The sequence below is a fragment of the Heterodontus francisci genome, chromosome 23, assembly GCF_036365525.1.
Source record: "Heterodontus francisci isolate sHetFra1 chromosome 23, sHetFra1.hap1, whole genome shotgun sequence".
Lineage (NCBI taxonomy): Eukaryota > Metazoa > Chordata > Chondrichthyes > Heterodontiformes > Heterodontidae > Heterodontus > Heterodontus francisci.
In genome coordinates this window covers 65,071,042-65,093,505 of record NC_090393.1, presented here as the reverse complement: position 1 = coordinate 65,093,505, position 22,464 = coordinate 65,071,042, and the positions used below count along the sequence as shown (strand labels likewise).

The window sequence follows — 22,464 nt, the reverse complement described above, 5'->3', positions numbered from 1 at the left end:
TAGATCGGTTGGAGACTTGAGCGGAGAAATGGCAGATGGAGTTTAATCCGGACAAATGTGAGGTAATGCATTTTGGAAGGTCTAATGCAGGTGGGAAGTATACAGTAAATGGCAGAACCCTTAGGAGTATTGACAGGCAGAGAGATCTGGGCATACAGGTCCACAGGTCACTGAAAGTGGCAACGGAGGTGGATAAGGTAGTCAAGAAGGCATACGGCATGCTTGCCTTCATTGGTCGGGGCATAGAGTATAAAAATTGGCAAGTCATGCTGCAGCTGTACAGAACCTTAGTTAGGCCACACTTAGAATATTGCGTGCAATTCTGGTCGCCACACTACCAGAAGGACGTGGAGGCTTTGGAGAGGGTAGAGAAGAGGTTTACCAGGATGTTGCCTGGTCTGGAGGGCATTAGCTATGAGGAGAGGTTGGAAAAACTCGGATTGTTTTCACTGGAACGACGGAGGTGGAGGGGCGACATTATAGAGGTTTACAAAGTTATGAGTGGCATGGACAGAGTGGATAGTCAGAAGCTTTTTCCCAGGGTGGAAGAGTCAGTTACTAGGGGACATAGGTTTAAGGTGAGAGGGGCAAAGTTTAGAGGGGATGTGCGAGGCAAGTTCTTTACACAGAGGGTGGTGAGTGCCTGGAACTTGCTGCCAGGGGAGGTGGTGGAAGCAGGTACGATAGTGACGTTTAAGAGACATCTTGACAAATATATGAATAGGAAGGGAATAGAGGGATATGGGCCCCGGAAGTGCAGAAGGTGTTAGTTTAGGCAGGCTTGGAGGGCCGAATGGCCTGTTCCTGTGCTGTACTGTTCTTTGTTCTTTATTATACCATGTGACCTCTCTCTCCTATTTTTGCCTCGGTTACAAGATGCAGCTGTGGCACATTGTGCTCAGTCTTAAAGACTGTTTTTAATACGAGGAGAAAAGGAAAAAGAATACAACTATGTAAAGGCAATTTTTCCCTCGCCTGTCTTATTATGTTGTCTTTTTTTGCATGTAATTCCTTCTCAAACTTTTACCTCTGGAAAATTCTCTTTCTCTCCTGGCATTCCCATTCCTCTTTTCTCACCTGAAATTCTATCTCTAGCATCCGCTCTTCCAGGCGAATATTTGCTGAGGTAACCTGGTCTGTTTCAGGTTCTACATCTTCTGCCTGTTCCAGTTCTGGGGGTGAGGAAAAAGTGCTCAGCCAGCATTGGGTTGGATGGTGGCCATTCGAATCTACTTGTGATTTAGTTGGTTTCTTACAGCTCTCTTTGTTAAGTTTCGAGCTCGGAGACAGTGAGTCTGGGAGTCCATAGATATTGAGCTTTGGGTGAGACCACAAACAATAGGAGGTGTTAATTCCACAAATGGTATGTCCATTCAAGGGAGGCACCTCCTGCCATGGTCATTCAATTAGGAACTTTCCGGAGGCTTGAGATACTTCCAAATCTGGGCTGAAATTGCAGAAGTCACCTGACCCTCGGCAGCCATCTTATGCAGCATTTTAATGTCCATTGTGATTCATTTAGAAAGAAAATTCAACTCAAGAAGATTCTATGCTGAATACAGTGCATGTTTAAAGTTATGAATAGGACATGCCTTTACCGGGCATGACACTCACTCTTTGCCACACCTCCAAGTTTAGTCTCTGAAACCTGGGGAACACCACTGTCTACCATCCTCCAGTCTGAAAAACAATCATTTACCACAGCTCGCTGTTTTCTGTCCTTAAGCCAAATTTTTATCCAAGCTGACTCTAATCCTCCTATACATTTTGTTAACCTGCCTACGATGTGGTACTTTGTCAAACGCTTTCTTAAAATCCATACAGACAACGTTCATTGCTTTCCCTTCAGCAATCTTCTCTGTTACATCATCAGAAAGTTCAATTTGATTAGTCAAGCATGATCTGCCTTTTACAAATCCGTGCTGGCTCTCCTGAATGAACTCAATCCTCTCCAAGCGCTTGATGATTTTTCCCCGATTATTGTTTCTAAAGCCTTACCTAACACTGATGTTAAACTCACCAGCCTGTAGTTACGAGGAACGTCCTTACACCCTTGCTTGAATAAGGGTGTCACGTTTGCCACATCCAATCCTCTGGCACCTTCCCCATATCTAGGGACGATTGGAAGATTATGGAAAGGCCTTCCGTTATCTCCATTAGCAATCTTAGATGCAAGTCATCTGGACCAGGCGACTTATCCACTCTAAGCATAGCCAGACTTTCCAGTATGTCCTGCCTATCAATTTTCACCTGATCCATTACCGCTACCATCTCCAACTCTCCCGATATTTTGTCAGCATCCTCTTCCCTTGTAGACACTGATACCAAGCCCTCTCTAAGTATTTTACCCTTGCCCTGTGCCTGTTAGCATATATCACCCTCTTTGTCCCTAATAGGCCCTACTCTACCTCTTATTACCCACTTACTATTTGCATGCTGGTGTTGTGTGTTGTCTTAACTTCTATGTTAGTTGCTACTATACACAAAGCACTGACAACTCAAGGTGGCTTCTGTAAAGCAGTAACGTGGACTCTTTATGGATGGTTCTGCATGTACAGACAAGTCTTCACTGTACAGGCACTTACTTAAGACTGCCCCCAACCCTGAGGTCACGTGGTGTGTTACATCAGAGCTCATACACTGCTGACCTGATTACATAGCCACACCTCTTAAAGGTGTACACACAGAAGCGTATTTCCCTATTTCCCTCAAATAGGAAAAGGTTAACTATATATAATTCAACAACCAACAAAGGGACCTTGGTGTACTTGTCCATAGATCGCTGAAGGCAGCAACACAGGTAGTTAAGGTGGTTAGGAAGGCATATGGGATACTTGCCTTTATTAGCCGAGGCATAGAATATAAGAGCAGGGAGGTTATGATGGAGCTATATAAAACGCTAGTTAGGCCACAGCTGGAGTACTGTATACAGTTCTGATCACCACACTATAGGAAGGATGTGATTGCACTGGAGAGGGTGCAGAGGAGATTCACCAGGATGTTGCCTGGGCTGGAGAATTTCAGCTATGAAGAGAGACAGAAAAGGCTAGGGTTGTTTTCCTTGGAGCAGAGAAGACTGAGGGGGGACATGATTGAGGCATACAAGATTATGAGGGGCATTGATAGGTTAGATAGGAGGAAACTTTTTCCCTTAGCGGAGGGGTCAAGAACCATGGGGCATAGATTTAAGGTAAGGGGCAGGAGGTTCAGGGGGAGACTTGAGGAAACATTTTTTTTCACCCAGAGGGTGGTTGGAATCTGGAACACACTGCCTGAAGAGGTGGTAGAGACAGGAACCCTCACAACATTTAAAAAGTATTTAGATGAGCACTTGAAAGGCCATAGCATACAAGGCTACGGGCCAAGTGCAGGAATAAGGGATTAGAATAGTTGGGTGCTGTATGGCCAGCACAGACACAATGGGCCAAAGGGCCTGTTTCTGTGCTGTATAACTCTATGACTCTAATATATTAACTATATACATGGCATAAAATAGTAATAGAAACATGCGAGTACATCAGTCACGGTAACGTAAGGGTGGTTTAATCAAACAGTCTGATTTAGAAACCGGATAACAGTTCTTGGAATCGGGAGAAGATCAGGTGTGGACTCGGCTCGATGGAAGTGGAATCCGTAGACTGTAACTAGCCATTGTCTTCGATCTTGTCCGATTTGTGATAGAGTATTCCATGGATCTGGGATCAATGATTGTTCTGATCTGACCTCTATTCCTATGCAATGTAAAACCAGTAGAAGTAATAACCTCCTACAAACGTGGTTCCGGTCAAACCCTGGAGACTTATGCAGTTCTCCATGTACCAGCTACAGGATTCTGTATCGTGACCTGTTGTCCTATCACTAATTTTGAAAGTTCTCTCCCAGCATGACCATCTTTTCCCCATTGCTTTAACTTCAGAATAGATTATTTTCACAGGGGTGTGCTTTGTTTGGGTGCACCTGTACTGGGCACAGTCTGAGATGGAAATGTTGTGGAGTGGGCAGTAACAGGCTGTGCATCTTCCTCAGTCTCTTTCTCAGTTATCTTGAAGCCACACGATGGGCAAAGCTGAAAGACAGCTTCTCTCTTCTGGCCACAGTATGGGAAAAATGTAAAGATTATCCTGAGACTGCGGCCTTCCTTGCACTCACTTGCGTCAGAGCCTTTCTGAATCAGTGTCTGAGGCCTGGAGGGAGCCGGCACTTGGTGCTGCTCAATGCCATACATTGTTACCAGGCTCAAATCCTTGCATGTAGTCCAGCAATAGCAGGTCCAGACTATTGAACGATGTAAAAAAGTTGGGCTTTCCAAACTGAATCATTGTATTTGCATGTAATCTTGAAGGACCCTAAACACGGGATCAGGGACCCATTCTATGCGGTTAGTTGGGCATTCATGAGTGTCACCATGGCTCGCCATTTACCCAGATACTTATCTTTTAAGATGTGTAGAGGTAAAATATTTGCACCGGCACCTGTGTCCACCTTCGCCCAGATCACATGTGTGCCCTCCTTTATCAGACATAGAACACGAATAGGTGCAAATGCCTCCAGTGGAGTAATTGAATCAATGTGTTCGGTGACACTGAGAGTGTGAAATGAATGTTTCTCTTGCCCACTTGAACTTGGACTCTCATCATCATCACTAGTGTTGATGCCATCCATAACCTCGTGGGTGTACTGGTTGTGATGTGAAGAATGACTGCGAAGCTTGTCAGGGTGTGAAGCCTTCTCACAGTCTGTCCAACTGTGATCAGGACTCTTACCAGCAGTGTCTGTCTTGGCTTTCCGACACTGACGTTTCCAGTGAATCTTGGCACCACATGTTTGGTAGATGTCGTTGAAGGCTATGTATGTATGAGCCCGTACCTTTTACATGGTTTTCTGAACTTGGAATCCTTATCCAACGCACCAATGGTATTCGCACCACATAGGACTTGTAAACTCTGTTGGCCCGCAAATGATAGGCTCAAATTTTCAACCATCTTTGAGCAAGGCGTCCATGGTATACTCCTTGGTATACCTCTATTGTTGTGGATGCAATCACAAGCTTGCCAATGCTGTCTGCCAGCTCACTTTCAGTGAAGTGACATTTGTGACCCTTAGCTTGACACTGACTGACAAACTGGTCAATGGACTCAGTTAGCTGCTGTTGAAAGGACATGAATTCGAGTCAATGAGCCCGAAAATTGAATTTAACATGAAGTGGATCCTCTAATGAGGACCAGATTTCCATGGGATCTTTCTGCTCTTCTTCAGTAAGACCAAAAATGTTAAGACAATGTAAGCCTTTGTTGCCAATGGCAATGTATATTTTCACTGCCTGTTTCTGTGTATCTGCGACTGCTAAGTTATTGAAACATGGCACAGTGGCGCAGTGGTTAGCACTGCAGCCTCACAAGTCCAGCAACCCGAGTTTGATTCTGGGTACTGCCTGTGTGGAGTTTGCAAGTTCTCCCTGTGACTGCGTGGGTTTCTGCCGGGTGCTCCGGTTTCCTCGCACAGCCAAAGGTTGATAGATAAATTAGCCATTGTGAATTGCCCCTAGTGTAGGTAGGTGGTAGGAGAATGGTGGGGATGTGGTAGGGAATATGGGATTAATGTAGGATTAGTATAAATGGGTGGTTGTTGGTTGGCACACACTTGGTAGGCTGAAGGGCCTGTTTCAGTGCTGTATCTCTCTGAGTCTATAGCTTGAATCTTTACGAGAAGAGCTGAAATTCTTATAGCAGGTCAGATGCGTTCCAGTTAATGGTAGAGAACTGTGCTGTCATTCTTGTAATGCCTCCCTGTTGTTGCTCTTAAAAGAAATGATTTGATAGAGGTATTCAAAATCATGAGGGGTCTGGACAGAGTAGATATAGAGAAACTGTTCCGACTCGTGAAAGGATTGAGAACGAGAGGGCACGGATTTAAAGTAATGGGTAAGAGAAGCAAAAGTGACGTGAGGAAAACCTTTTTCACACAGCGAATGATTAAGGTCTGGATTGCACTGCCTGAGAGTGTGATAGAGGCAGGTTCAACTGAAGCATTTAAAAGGGAATTAGACTTATATGAAAATGAAGAATGTGCAGGTTGTGGGGGAGTTGCACTAGGTGAATTGCTCCTGCGAGGAGCTGGTGCAAACACGATGGGCTGAATGGCCTCCTTCTGAGCTGTAACTGTTCTGTGATTCTGTGAAATCTCCTGCTTTACAAGCAAACAGAAATAACTGGCTGCAGTTCCACTTTTAGACAGGCTTGGAGGGTGTGGCACTGTTTCCATCTATACAGGCAGACAGAGCTGGCTGCAGTTCCACTTGGAGGATGTGGTGCTGTTGCCTGATTCACGTGCATTTGTTCGGCTCCACCTACAAAGCAGTCAGCTCAGGAAGAGGCTCTGTAATGGCTCTGGCTGGGGCAGAAAGGGCTTTGGATGGTGTGATCCTGGACAGATCCGCTTCTTCTTTTGACAATTTTAAAATCAGTTACTCATAGTGTTAAAGAGACTTTGCCTTTTTCAGTATGTGGCTCTTCCTGACTTCGAGCTGGTTCCTCACCATGACCTTGTGCTGAAGTAGAGCACCATGATCTTGATTTTTTCCACATTTAAACTTTATATGTTTTAAGTTCTTCAAACGCAAGCCGCTGCCAGCATATTGCTTGTTGTCTTAACCTCTGTGTTAGCTGCTACTATACACAAAACACTGACCATTCAAGATGGGATCGGTAATATGGACTCTTTATTTAAGGATGGTTCTGCATGTACAGACAGGTCTTCAATGTACAGGTGCTTACTTAAGACTGTCCCTAACTCAGGTCACATGGTGTGTTACACCACAGCTCTTATACTGCTGGCCTGATAACATACCCACACCTCTTGAAGGAGTACACACAACAGCTGGTAGAAGATTTTTGGGTTCCCTTTTATGTTAACTGCCATTCTATTCTCATATTCTCTCTTTGCCAGTCTTATTTTCCTCTTCACTTCCTCTCTCAACTTCTTGTATTTAGCCTGCTTTTCACTTGAAGCATTCACCTGACATGCATCAAGCACACTTTTTTTTTTGTTTCATCATATTTATTTTATTTATTTAGAGACACAGCACTGAAACAGGCCCTTTGGCCCACCAAGTCTGTGCTGACCAACAACCACCCATTTATACTGATCCTACATTAATCCCATATTCCCTACCACATCCACACCATTCTCTTACCTACCTACACTAGGGGCAATTTACCTATCAACCTGCAAGTCTTTGACTGTGGGAGGAAACTGGAGCACCCGGCAGAAACCCACGTGGTCACAGGGAGAACTTGCAAACTCTATACATGCAGTACCCAGAACTGAACCCAGGTCACTAGAGCTGTGAGGCTGCAGTGCTAACCACTGTGCCGTCCTCTACCTCCCTCATTGTCCAAGGAGCCCTGGCTTTGGTTTCCCTATCTTGCAACCTTGTTGGAATGTACCTGGCCTGTAGCTGAAATATCTCCTCCTTAAAGATTACCCATTCTTCCATTACAGATTTTCCTCTCAGTCTTTGGTTCCAATTTACCCTGGCTAGATTTTCCCTCTCATTCCATTGAAGTTAGCCCTCTTCCAATTTAGAAGTTTTACTTCAGATTGTTCCTTTCTCTTCTCAATTGCTAATCTAAATCATGATAAAATGATCACTCCTACCCAAATGTAACCCCACAGACATCTTGGTCCACTTGGCCCACCCACCTCATTCCCCAGCACCAGATCCAACAATGCTTCCTTCCTAGTTGGATCAAGAACATACTGGTTAGGAGGTTCTCCTGAACACATTTCAGAAATTCCTCCCCCTCCTTGCTCTTTATTCTAACATTATCCAAATTGATATTTGGGTAATTAAAATCACCCAGTATCACCACTCTGTAGTGTTTGCATATCTCTCTGATTTCCCTGCAGATTTGCTCCTCTATCTCTCTCACTATTGAGGCCTATAGACTAAATAGCCAAGGTAGTGTGATCATACCTTTCTTGCTCTCAACTCTAACCAAATGGATTCTGTCTTTGCTGCCTCAAGGACATCCTCTCTTTCCAACACTACAATGTCTTCCCTTATCTGTACTGCTATCCCACCTCCCTTTTCTTCTTCCCTATCTTTTCTGAACACTTTGTATCCTTGTATATTAGATGCCTAGTCCTCACAATTTTTAAGCCACATTTCCGTTATTGCCACTACACCATATTCCCACACGGCTATTTGTGATTGTAGCTCACCAACCTTATTCACGAAACTTTGTGCGTTCACATACAAGCATTGTAAACCTGTCTTTGTATTCCTCATAGTCTTTCTTAATCTGTTTCTATCTAATGTGGTGCTACTTCCTTCTCTAGTACCATCCAATACTCTCACTTTGTGCACCTCATTCCTCTTTTCTACTTCTATATGCTGGTGGCAATTTAGTTTAAACCCTCCCCAATCACACTAGTGAACTTCCTCATGAGGACATTGGTCCCAGTCCTGTTGAGCTGCAGCCCATCCTTTTTGAAGAGATGACCTCTGCCCCATAACTGGTCCCAATGCCCCAAGGTACTGAAGCTCTCTCTCCTGCACCATGCCTCAAGCCATACATTGATTCTCCCTCTCTTCCTATTTCTACTCTTGCAAGTGCGTGGTACTGGGAGTAATACAGAGATTACTACCTTCGAGGTCCTACTTTATAACTTCCTCACCAGTTCCTGAAAATCTGACCATAGGGCCTCAATACCTTCCCTCTCTATTTCATTGGTACCAATGTGTACCACAACTTCTGGCTTACTCCCTTGCCCTTGCAGAATATTCTGCATCCTCTCCATGATGTCCTTTACCCTGGCACCAGGGAGGCAACATACCATGTGGCACTCACTATGAGGGTTACAGAAGCACCTGTCTGTCCCCTTATCTTTGGAATCTCCTATAACGACTGCATTTCTACTCTTTGCTGTTCTGTCCTATGCAGTCTTTTACCTATTGGTGTCATGGTCTGGACTGCACTCCTTCAAGGTGTCATCGCTCCCAGCATTCGCCAATGCTGAGTACCAGTTTGAGAGTGGCACACAGCCTGAAGACTCTTGTACTTCCTACCTCTTCCTAATCATCCGGATGGCCACCCATCCACTATTCTGAACTCTCTCTGCCTGTTGTTGACCATCTCCTGAAACCTATGATCCAGGAAACTCTTATCCTCCCTGATACTCTGCAGTGACTTCACCTGTCTCCTAAACTTGCAAATCCTGAGCTCCAGCTTTCTACACATGAAGTGTCCCGAAATTCCCACATGGCACAGGAATTGGAAGCAACTGGTCTCAGCTGCCCAGCCATGATATCTAAGAAAATCTCTATTTCCTCTTTTAGAAATTAGTTAATACCTTGTTTAAGCTATTAATTTTAATTAATGCCTCTTGGCCTGCTCTGCTAATACTCATTATTAATGCACTTGCTGTCATACGTACTCTGCGCATGCTGATGATCTATTTAGTTTTTTAACCTTGCTCCCTGACGCTCACTCCGCTCTGCTGCTCTGTCCCTGAGTTCCTTCAGGTCTGCACCCCTTACCTCCGGGCTGCCTAAACAACCAATCACCTACCTGCTGTCCTGTGATGTAATTCCTTGATTTTCTTTTTGTTTATTTGTTCTTTCTGACTCCCTGCCACCTCTGGGACTGTTTTTCCTCAGACCAGCTCTCTCTCTGACTCCCCACTGCCTCTTTCATCTGTTGGTCTATGGCACAGTTTCCCCACAGGCTCCCTCTCTCTCTGACTCACTAAGACACCAGGGGCAATGGTGTAGGAGCAGCAAGAGAAGCCATTGCAAGTGATACTCTGACTCTGACTAGCTAGATAAAAATGAAACTTGGCGAGTGTATTCCAACCCAGCTGGATCAGAGTGGAGAGGCTTCAAAGAGGATGGTGTGGACAACTGTGTCAAAGATTGCAGACAGTTCCAGAAGGACGAGGAGGGATAGTTTACTTGAGCAGGGTACGTGTGACAGTAAGTGAATTAATAATGTGTATTACTATGGAGCAGGTCTAGAGTCATTAATTAAAATTAATAGTTTAAATAAGGTACTAACTAGATTTGGTACCATGGCAGGGCCAGAAGCCTGATTGGAGGATTTCAAATACAGAATTCCAGGAAGGGTGGGCACGGATTTTGAAGGTGGAAGCACATTGAAGGACTTTGGAGAGAAAAGGGTGGTTGGAAATGGGGTGGTAGTTTGCAAGAACAAGAAACGAAAGTTGATGGAACAATAAATATAGTATTTCTGCACTGTGTCTGAATATCAATCTTTTAAAAGTATTGTTTTCTCAATAGGTAAGACACCCCTATCCTCTATGTGCCCTGCCATTATACTTGATAAAAACAAGTCAGTGAAGATGGTGGTGGGTGCCTCGGGAGGAAAAACGATCACCACGGCAACTGCTCTGGTACGTACTGATGGTATGAAGGACTATGAGGATCAATACAAAAAAATCAGGAATCCGAGGAGAAAGAAATACCAGGAGATTATTACATTGAGAAACCAAGCTTCTTGTCTGATGCATTCACTGTTCCTCTTGTATTTCTAGGTGATCATGAACACGTTGTGGTTTAATTACAATGTTAAGAGAGCTGTGACTGAACCCAGAGTTCACAATCAACTGTTCCCCAATGTGACCCGAGTTGAGGAAGCGATGGAGAAGGTTGGTTTATGTGTTGTGAACATGCTCATGTATATGGGCTGGTTATTGGTCAATGTTTCCATAGGGTTCTATCAGTTGTATTTCTCCCCTCACCTGTCCCTTGTTTACTGTAATGGAGCAAAGGAATGTGTATAGAGCTGCAAGGAACAATCAATCTGGCTGTTGCAAGAGTCTCAAGAATCTCATACACTATCTATTACCATAGAACGAGCTTACAGAGCAGCAAGTGGTCATTCAGCCACTCATTCATTCATGTCTGTGCCAGCTCTTTGCTACAGCAACTAAAAACTAATTGCACTCTGGCCACACTCACCCAATTAGTCCTGTAACTTTCTCTGTTTCAAATACTTATCCAACCTCCCCTTAAAAGATGCAATAGTCTCTCCCTCAATCACTCCGCATCTCCTTACTTTCTTTTAGATCAACCAGAGTATTTCCCTATTCACTCTAGTAATGCCTTCCATAAGATTAAAAGCCTCTGCTAAATCTCCTCTTAGCCTTCCCAAATATTCCCAGAATCTCAAGCCCTCCTTATAACTACAATTCCCTATCCCTGGTGAATCTATGTTGAATGTTCTCTCTGGCTTCAAATTCCCTTCTCTAATGTGGTGCCCAAAACCACACACAGTATTCTAGCTGTGGCCCAACCATTGCTTGGAACAAAAGTGTATCATGACTCCTTTACCCTTGTATTTTATGTTCTTATTGATAAAACCCACAATGCTGTTGTTTATTTTTTAATAGTTTTATTTGGCTTCAGTCATATGTTAAGGGAATCCCTAGATCTCTGTTAATCCATACCCTTCAACATCCTTCCTATCTCTATGACATACCTACTCAGTTTTCTCTTGAATTTGCTGACATTGAATATATTGCAGCTTTTGTGAAATGTACCTGACATCTCCCATCCCCGTGAGGTACAACATTGTGCTAACATCATGTACACCAACTGAACTCGCATCAAGGATCAAACTCCAAAATACACTCACTTTTTAATAAATGCAAAGGATCAGAAAGGGGAGAAAATGTAAAAGTGCCAGTTAGGAACACACATTACATTATACATCCACAACTTGGGAATTTCTATCCGTTTTCAAAGAGTGTCAGCATTGCAACTCTCTCCTATAACATTATCTCCATAAACAAAGATATTCTGTACAGAGGGGCTCTAAAATGCAATGTATTTGTTGGTGAAACCCACTCCTTCTGTCTGTGCCCCCATTGTTCTTCTGGTTCAGTGTTACATGCAATGCATTGTTTTTACCTAGTGATTGTTTTGAGGTCAGTTGTGTGACAAGAAACACATTAGCATGAAGATCAAGAAAAGAACAAACAAAATAACTTGCATTTATATATTACCTGACACATCCTCAGGATGTCCCAAAGTGCTTCACAGCCACTGCATTACTTTTCCAGTGTAGTCACAATTGTTACATTGAGAAATCCACATGGAAAGCATGTGATTTTCCTCATTGGGATACACCACACTTAAGCCTGGAGAGCCTGGGGTCAAAGAGTCAAAGCCTAGGGACCCCTAGCTGTGCACTAACTGTGTACTGTTCAAGTTTAATTAACTAAAACCACATAATTTACTGGCACATGACTCTGATTTGCTTCCTGGTGCTTGTCCAATTGAGATTGTCAACACCATAACACCCCTTTCAGCTATGATAACCCATCTCAACATAGACCAAAGAGTTTGCAATGTTATCCGGAGCTGAGAGGGAAGAATCCAAGGCCCAAATAACAGGTTTATCGAGCCAGATTGCACCATGTGTCTTACCCCTATCAAGAATTGCTTCAAACTATATAACCTTGATATGTGATGATGTACACCAGGGCTGGGAGTCATTGCTCCCCATTAACCAGTGTGAATTTTTACACCAGGTGAATTCTGGGTTATCCTGTGGCCTCCTTTCCATTGGGTTAAGACAACTGCAAACCACAGAGTGTTGCAGCAATGGGGAGAAGATTTCTATGCCATCAGACTGCGATACCCAATCAGTCCAGAATTACTTTTATCCAGGTTCCTAAAGTGGCCTCCAGAGGACAAATTTGAGAGACTCTCTGTTGCTGTTGAGGCCACGCATGCAGCTGATACACATCATGAACCCATGGCCCATCATCTTACAATATGACACTGGCTCTTAGAGGGTTAAATTATGAAGACAGATTGCGGAAACTGGGCTAATATTTCCTTGAGTACAGAAGATTAAGGCGTGATCTGATCGAGGTGTTTAAAATGTTAAAACAATTGATGTAATACAGAGAAACTGTTCCCTCTGGTGGGGAAATTGAGAATGGGGGGGACATGGGAACATTGAAACATAGGAACAGCAGGTGGCCATTCAGCCCCTCAAGCCTTTTCTACCATTCAATGAGATCATGTCTGATCTGTGGCCTAACTCCATAAACCTGCCTTTGCCCCATATCCCTTAAATACCTTTGGTTAACAAATATCTTTCAAACCTAGATTTCATATTAACAATTGATCTAGCATCAATTGCCATTTGCGGAAGAGATTTCCAAATTTCTACTACCCTTTGTGTGTAGAAGTGTTTCCTAATTTCACTCTTGAATGGCCTGACTCTAACTTTTAAACTATGCTCCCTGTCCTGAACTCTCCAAATAATGGAAATAGTTTCTCTCTATCGTCCCTATCTGTTCCCCTTAATATCCTGAAAATTTCAATCAAATCACCCATTAATCTTTAAAATTTGAGGGAATGCAAGCCTAGCTTGTGTCATCTCTCCTTGTATTTTAACCTGTGGAGTCCAGGGTCATAAAACTCGGCTCTGTAGTGCCACTAGTGCAGGCACTACAGAAACGCAAAGCTTGTAAAATTGTGTCCAAATCGCTTCTAGCCACTTCTGGCGCAGCCCACTTGGCCTCCATGATTGTAAGGGTGCTAGAGTGGGCGTGCCTAATGTGCAGCAGAAGTATGCAGAGTGGGCAGATCGTGACGTCAAGCAGCGTTTAACATTGATTTGGTGCCACCTGCCATTTTGGTCCTGTTAACACTTTGTTCATCTGGGAGTGATTAAGACATTCATTCAGCTCTATGAGAGACCACTAACTAATGCTATTTAATGGGACCACCATGGGTCTTCAAGGTGAGGCGCTACTGACTTTCTTTTGCTACTGCAGAATGAGTGTTCAGTGTTGGAGGATTTTGGAAAAGTTTTTGGATTCACAAGGGAGTGGTGCTGAACTTTGACCAGAAGCTCAGGGGAGTTGGAAGTTCCGTCAGCCGAAAGCCAGCTTTCAGCAATGGGAGCTATAGTGCTGTCCCTCTTGGGCTGAAACATGACAGGGACATGGAGTAGAGTCAGCAGAGAGTGCAGGGGGAGGAGGAAGAGGGCTCTCAATAGAAGGCCATACCCATTGGCATTCTTGAGGGATCATATTTCCTATCTCCATCTCAGTTGGGAGCAGTGTCTGAGGTGGCTACATTTTTCCAAGGAAGTGGTCACTGAACTGTGCCATCTGTTATTACTGGACTTATAGTCACACAGCAGGGCAAGGATGGCGCTGTCAGTGGCCACGAAGATCTCCATGGCCCTCAATTTCTATGCCAGTAGAACATTTTGGGTGCGAGCAAGAGACATTGCCAACATTTCACAGTTCACCATGCATCATTACATCAGGGAGGTGACGGAGGGCCTGTATGCTAAGAGAGGGAACTTCATAGACTTCTGTTTTACCTGAGAGAAGCAGGAAGAGCAGCCAGCTGCTTTTGGCAGCTATTGGGATTCCCAATGGTGCAAAGAGCCATCAACTGCTTCCATGTGGCTCTGTGGGCCCTACATATTAATGGGGAGACGTACTGTAATCGCAAGGGTTACTTTTTATTTTATTCTTTCGTGGGATGTGAACATCACTGGCACAGCGAGCATTTATTGCCCATCTTTAATTGCCCTTGAGAAGGGGGTGGTGAACTGCCTTCTTGAACCGCTGCAGTCCATCTGGTGTAGATACGCACAGTGCTTTTAGGGAAGTTCCAGGATTTTGACTCAGCGACAGTAAAGGAATGGTAATATAGTTCTTGAGTGATGTTGGAGCTGCGTTCATCCAGGCAAATGGAGAGTGTTTCATCACGCTCCTAACTGGTGACTTGTAGATGGTGGATAGGCATTGGGGAGTCAGGGGATGAGTTACTCACCACAGAATTCCGAGCCTTTGACCTGCTCTTGTAACCACAATATTTGTACGGCTGGTCCAGTTAAGTTTCTGGTCAATGGTAATCCCTAGGATGTTGAAGGTGGGGGTTCAGCGATGGTAATGCTATTGAATGTCAAGTTGAGATGGTTAGATACTCTCTTTTTGGAGATGATCATTATCTGGAACTTGTGTGGCACATATGTTACTTGCCTCTTATTAACCCAAACCTGAGTGTTGTCCAGGTCTCGCTGCATAAAGGCACAGACTTCTTCATTATCTGAGGAGTTGCGAATGGTACTGAACACTGCAATCATCAGCAAACAACCCCACTTCTAACTTTATGTTGGTGGGAAGGTCATTGATGAAGTAGCTGAAGATGACTGGGCCTAGGTGATGTCCTGGGGCTGAGATGATTGGCCTCTAACAACTACAACCATCTTCCTTTGTGATCGGTATTACTCCAACCAGCGGAGATTTTCCCCCCGATTTCCATTGACTTCAATTTTGCTAAGATTCCTTGATGTCACATTTGGTCAAATGCTGTCTTGATGTTAAGTGCAGTCACTCTCACGTGATCTCTGGAATTCAGCTCTTATGACCATGTTTGGACCAAGGCTGGAATGAGGCCTGGAGCCGAGTGGCCCTGGTGAAACCTAAACTGAGTATCAGTGAGCAGCTTGTTGCTGAGTAAGCACTGTCAATGGCCTTCCATCATTTTGCTGATGAGAGTCGACTTCTAAGGTAGTAACTGGCTGGATTTGATTTATGCTGCTTTTTGTGGACAGAACATACCTGGAGAATTTTCCACATTATTGGGTCGATGCCTCTGTTTTGCCTATACTGGAATGGCTAGGTGTGCAACTAGTTCTGGAGCACGGGTCTTCAGTACTATTGCCGGGATGTTGTCAGGGCCTATAGCCTTTACAGTATCCAGTGCCTTCAGCTGTTCTTGATATCACGTGGAATGAATTTAATTGCTGAAGACTGGCATCTGTGATGCTGGGGACCTCAGGAGGAGGCCGAGATGGATCATCCACTCGGTATTTCAGGCTGGAAATGGTTGCAAAAGCGTCAGGGTTGTCTTTTGCACTGATGTGAATTTGGTGATGTTTGTGGAGCCTCCTGTTTAATTGTCCACCGCCATTCACAACTGGATGTGGCAGGACTGCAGAGCTTTGATTTGATCCATTGGTTAAAGGATCACTTAACTCTGTCTATCGCATGCTGCTTCTGCTGTTTGGCATGCATGTAGCTTCACCAGGCTGACAGCTCATTTTGAGGTATGCCTGGTGCTGCTCCTGGCATGCCCTCCCGAACTCTTCGATGAATCAGGGTTGATCCCCCGGCTTGATGCTAATGGTAGAGTTGGGGATATGCCAGGCTATGAGGTTACAGATTGTGATTGAATACAGTTCTGCTGCGCCTCATGGATGCCCAGTTTTGAGCTGCTAGATATGTTCTGAGTCTATCCTATTTAGCACGATGGTAGTGCCACACAACACAATGGAGAGTATTCTCAGTGTGGAGATGACTTGGTCTCCTCAAAGATTGGTGAGGGAGAGGTCAAGTAGATTTTTCCCTCTTGGTTTACTTACCACCTAATACAAGCCCAGTCTGACAGATATGTCCTTCAGGACTCAATAAGTAGTGGTAATACTGAGCCAGTCTTGGTGATGAATACTGCAGTCTACCAACCACATTATATTCGGTGCCCTTGCTACCCTCAGAACTTCTTCCAAGTGTTTATCATGGAGGAGTCCTGAGTCATCAGGTGTAGCAGGACAGTAGATGGGAATCAGCAGGAGATTTTCTTGCCCATGTTTGACATCATGCTAGAAGCGGCAGCGGCAAGAGTGGGAACAGGCGAGAGGAGCCGGGATATAAAGAGCGGAGACCCGAGGGCCAAGACCAGAAGTGACGGCAGCGAGAGCGGGAACAGTGGACCTGCTTGACCAACACGATCGAAGTGTGACATCACAGGAGAGCTGGTATATGATTGGTAGGTATTTCTTCCGTGTCTCTTTTTTGCTTAGCCAACTGATTTAAATCAGGAGACAGCATTACAGGTTAAGACTACACTTAAATAATGCATTTTAAAAAAAATACTGAGATCCAAATTTAAAAATTAAATAGAATAGGGATAGCTGGGCACATGATGTGTTGTAGCTGTAGTATGTGGGAGCTGGTGGACGCCGGTGCGATGCACGGTGACCACATCTGCAGCAAGTGTTGACTGCTTGAGGACCTTCGGCTCAGAGTTGATGAGCTGGAGTCCGAGCTGCGAACACTGCGACACATGGGTGGCACAGTGGCGCAGTGGTTAGCACCGCAGCCTCACAGCTCCAGCGACCCGGGTTCAATTCTGGGTACTGCCTGGGTGGAGTTTGCAAGTTCTCCCTGTGTCTGCGTGGGTTTTCTCCGGGTGCTCCGGTTTCCTCCCACAAGCCAAAAGACTTGCAGGTTGGTAGGTAAATTGGCCATTATAAATTGCCCCGAGTATAGGTAGGTGGTAGGGAAATATAGGGACAAGTGGGGACGTGGTAGGAATATGGGATTAGTGTAGGATTAGTATAAATGGGTGGTTGATGGTCGGCACAGACTCGGTGGGCTGAAGGGTCTGTTTCAGTGCTGTATCTCTAAACTAAAAAACTAAACATCAGGGAGGGGGAGAGTTACCTGGTCATTGTGTTTCAGGAAACAGTCACACCCCTTAGAGTAATTACATCAAGTTTGGACCATGGTCAGGGACAGAAGGGTGTGATTGCGAGTGAGGCAGGTATGGGGATTCAGAATTTAGCTTTGGAGGAGCCTCAACCTAATCCAACAGGTACAAGATTCTTGCTCCCAGTGTGGACGAGGGCACAGACTGCAGGGAGGATGAGCAAACTGACAACGTGGTTCAGAGCACCATTCAAGTGGGGGGAGAAAAGGGAAATGTAGTAGTAAGAGGGGATAGCATAGTTAGGGGAATCGGTACTGTTCTCTGCAGCAAAGATAGAGAGTCCCGAAGGCTGTGTTGTCTACCTGGTGCCAAGGTTAAGGACATCTCTTCTGGGCTAGAGAGGAACTTGGAGTGGGAGGGAAGGATCCAGTTATCATGGTCCACGTCGGTACCAATGACGTAGGTAGGACTAGGAAAAAGGTTCTGCTGAGGGACTATGAGCAGCTCGGGGCTTAATTAAAAAGCAGAACCACAAAGGTGGTAATCTCTGGATTACTACCTGAGCCATGTGCAAATTTGCATAGGGTAAATAAGATTAGAGTGGTAAATGTGTGGCTCAAAGATTGGTGTGGGAGAAATGGGTTCCAATTCATGGGACACTGGCACCAGTCCTGGGTAAGGGGAGAGCTGTTCCGTTGGGATGGGCTTCATTTGAACCATGCTGGGACCAGTGTCCTGGTGAATCGTATAACTAGGGTTGTTGATAAGGCTTTAAACTAAGTAGTTGGGGGAGGGTTCAATTGAAAGGAAGTTTAAAAAGTCGAAAAGTAACGAGAGAGTAGAGGTGCAGGATAGTGAAGGAGCATACATTAATCAGAGAGTGACAGGAATGGACAGAGAATACAAGCATAAGAGTACAGCAGAAATTAGAACCAGAGTAGGTAAAAATGGTAAAAAGTCAAAGCTTAAGGCTCTTTATCTGAATGCACGTAGCATTTGTAACAAGATAGATGAGCTGACGGCATAAATAGAAATAAATGATTAAAAAATAAAATAAATAAATAAAAATTAAATTAAAAAATAAATGAATATGATTTGATAGCTATCACTGAGACGTGGTTGCAGGATGACCAGGACTGGAATCTCAATGTTCAAGGATATTCAACGTTCCAAAAGAATAGGCAGAAAGGAAAAGGAGGTGGGGTAACTTTGTTATTAAAGGAAGGGATCAGTGCAGTTGTGAGTAATGATATAGGTGTAATAGATCGTGATGTAGAATCAGTTTGGGTGGAAATAAGGAATAGCAAGGGAAAGAAATCATGGGAGGGAGTGGTCTATAGGCCCCCGAGGAGTTGCCTCTCTGTAGGACAAAGCATTAATCAGGAAATAATGAAGGTGTGTAAGAAGGGCACTGCAATTATCATGGGTGATTTTAATCTGCATATAGACTGGACAAATCAAATTGGCAAATGTAGCATGGTAGACGAATTTGTAGAGTGCACCAGGGATTGTTTCTTAGAACAATACATTACAGAACCTACCCGGGAACAGGCTATTTTATATTTGGTAATGTGTAATGAGGTAGGAGATCTCATAGTTAAGGATCATCTAGGGGGAAGCGATCATAGCATGGTAGAATTTCAAATTCAGTTTGAGGATGAGCAACTCGGGTCTCAAACCAGTGTCTTCAACTTAAACGAGAGCAATTACAGAGGTATGAAGAAAGAGTTGTCTAAAGCGGGCTGGGAAGATAGACTACAGGGGAAGTCAGTAGATGATCAGTGGCAGACATTTAAGCAGATATTTCATAACACTCAGCAAACATTTATTCCGGTCAGAAGGAAGGACTCGATGAGAACGATGAACCACCTGTGGTTAACAAAGGAAGTTAAGGAGAGTATCAAATCAAAAACAAAGGTGTACAAAGCAGCGAAAGCGAGTGGTAGGCCAGAGGATTGGGAATTTTTTAGGAACAAGCAGCGGATGACAAAAAAACTAATAAAGAGGGAGAAAATTGATTGAGAGTAAATGAGCAAGAAATATAAAAACAAACAGCAAGAGTTTCTACAGGTATATAAAAAGGAAGAGAGTAGCTAAAGTAAGTGTGGGACCCTTAGAGGATGAGATTGGGGAACAAATAACAGGGAACAGGAAAATGGCAGATAATTTAAACCAATATTTTGTGTCAGTCTTCACGGTGGAGGACACTATAAACATCCCAACAATAATAGATGAACAAGGTGTAAATGGGAGGGAGGAACTTGTAACAATCTCTATCACGAGGGAAAAGGTGCTGGACAAACTGATGGGACTAAAGGCAGACAAGTCGCCAGGACCTGATGGCCTACATACAAGGGTTTTAAAAGAAGTGGCTGCAGAGATAGTGGAGGCATTGGTCATAATATACCAAAACTCACTGGATTCCAGTAGGGTACCAATGGATTGGAAAATAGCTAATGTGACACCCATATTCAAGAAAGGAGGAAGACAGAAAGCAGGAAACTATAGACGAGTTAGAACAAAGAACAGTACAGCACAGTAACAGGCCATTCGGCCCTCCAAGCCTGCGCCGATCTTGATGCCTGTCTAAACTAACACCTTCTGCACTTCCGGGGCCCATATCCCTCTATTCCCATCCTATTCATGTATTTGTCAAGATATCTCTTAAACGTTGCTATCGTATCTGCTTCCACCACCTCCCCCGGCAGCAAGTTCCAGGCACTCACCACCCTCTGTGTAAAGAACTTGCCTCGCACATCCCCTCTAAACTTTGCCCCTCACACCTTAAACCTATGTCCCCTAGTAACTGACTCTTCCACCCTGGGAAAAAGCTTCTGACTATCCACTCTGTCCATGCTGCTCATAACTTTGTAAACCTCTATCATGTCGCCCCTCCACCTCCGTCGTTCCAGTGAAAACAATCAGAGTTTATCCAACCTCTCCTCATAGCTAATGCCCTCCAGACCAGGCAACATCCTGGTAAACCTCCTCTGTACCCTCTCCAAAGCCTCCACGTCCTTCTGGTAGTGTGGCGACCAGAATTGCACGCAATATTCTAAGTGTGGCCTAACTAAGGTTCTGTACAGCTGCAACATGACTTGCCAATTTTTATACTCTATGCCCCGATCGATGAAGGAAAGCATGCCGTATGCCTTCTTGACTACCTTATCCACCTGCGTTGCCTCTTTCAGTGACCTGTGGACCTGTACACCCAGATCTCTCTGCTTGTCAATACTCCTAAGGGTTCTGCCATTTACTGTACACCTCCCACCTGCATTAGACCTTCTAAAATAGTAGTAGACTCACCAACTTTAAGGGCATTTAAGTGGTCATTGGATAGACATATGGATGAAAATGGAATAGTGTAGGTCAGATGGTTTCACAGGTCGGCGCAACATCGAGGGCCGAAGGGCCTGTACTGCGCTGTAATGTTCTATGTTCCATGTTCTAAAATGCATTACCTCACATTTGTCCGGATTAAACTCCATCTGCCATTTCTCCGCCCAAGTCTCCAACCGATCTATATCCTGCTGTATCCTCTGACAATCCTCATCATTATCCGCAACTCCACCAACCTTTGTGTCGTCCGCAAACTTACTAATCAGACCAGCTACATTTTCCTCCAAATCATTTTGGCCTTTATTGCGAGGGGGTTGGAGTTTAAAAATAGGGAAGTCTTGTTACAACTGTACAGGGTGTTGGTGAGGCCGCACCTGGAGTCTGTGTACAGTTTTGGTCCCCGTATTTAAGGAAGGATATACGAGCATTGGAGGCAGTTCAAAAGAGATTCACTAGGCTGATGCCTGGGATGAAGATGTTGTCTTATGAACGGTTAAACATTTTAGGCCTTTATTCATTGGCATTTAGAAGAATGAGAGGTGATCTTATTGAAACATATAAGATTCTAAGGGGGCTTGATAGGGTAAATGTTGAGAAGATGTTTCCACTAGTGGGGGAATCTTGAACTAGGGGACACCGTTGCAGAATAAGGGGACACTCATTTAAAACTGAGATGTGAAGGAATTTCTTCTCTCAGAGGGTGGTGAATCTCGGGAATTCTCTGCCTCAGAGAGTTGTGGAGGCTAGGTCACTGAAAGTATTTAAGGAGGAGGTAGATAGATGTTTGAAATCGCGGGGAGTCGAGGGTTATGCGGAGCAAGGCCCCAAAGAGGAGTTAAGGCCTGGGACAGATCAGCCATGATCTTATTGACTGGCGGGGCAGACTTGAGGGGCTGAATGGCCTACTCCTGCTCCTATTTCTTATGCTCTTACGTTTTTATGCCATGAGACTTCATGGGTTCCATAGTCCAGATTCAATGTTGAGGACTGCAGGGCCACTCCATCCCGATTGTGTACCACCTCTGGAGGGTCTGACCTGCTGGTGGGACAGGATATACCCAGGGATGGTGTCTCTGATATTGGCTGTGTGGTATGATTCGGTGAGTGTGATTGTGTCAGGCTGTTGCTTGACTAGTCTGTGGCACATTTCTCCTAATTTTGGCACAAGTCCTTTGGCACAAGATGTTAGTGAGGAGGACTTTTCAGGGTCGATTGGGCTGGGTGTGCATTTGTCATTTCCAGTGCTTAAGTTGATGTCAGGTGGTCACAGAATCACAATTGTTACAGTGCCCCTATTAATAAAACCCAGAATACTGTCTGCTTTATTGACCACTCTCTCAATCTGTCCTTCCAACCTCAATGACTTATGCACATATGCACCTAGGTCCCTCTGCTCCTGCACCCACTTCAGACTTGTACCCTTTATTCTATATTGTCTCTCCATGTTCTTCCTACCAAAATGAATCACTTCACATTCTCTGCATTGCCCCGTCTGGTTTTATTCATATTTAACCTTTCTGTCATCGTTTGATACAACTGACTGGCATACTAGACCACTTCAAAGGGCAGTTAAGAGTCAACCACATTGCTAAGGGTCTGGAGTCACATGTAGGCCAGAAAGTAAGGACGGCAGA

General features: G+C 44.5%; 1 protein-coding gene across 1 annotated transcript in view; it reads left to right on the top strand.

Moving 5' to 3' along the window:
• The window catches only part of LOC137383032 (glutathione hydrolase 1 proenzyme-like), a 112,338-nt gene that overhangs the window by 74,753 nt on the left and 15,121 nt on the right, over positions 1 to 22,464 (top strand). Inside the window, exons 9-10 of the mRNA XM_068055626.1 lie at positions 10,301 to 10,413; positions 10,555 to 10,668. Coding sequence (XP_067911727.1) covers positions 10,301 to 10,413; positions 10,555 to 10,668 — 227 coding nt within the window. The remainder of the gene's footprint in view (positions 1 to 10,300; positions 10,414 to 10,554; positions 10,669 to 22,464) is intronic.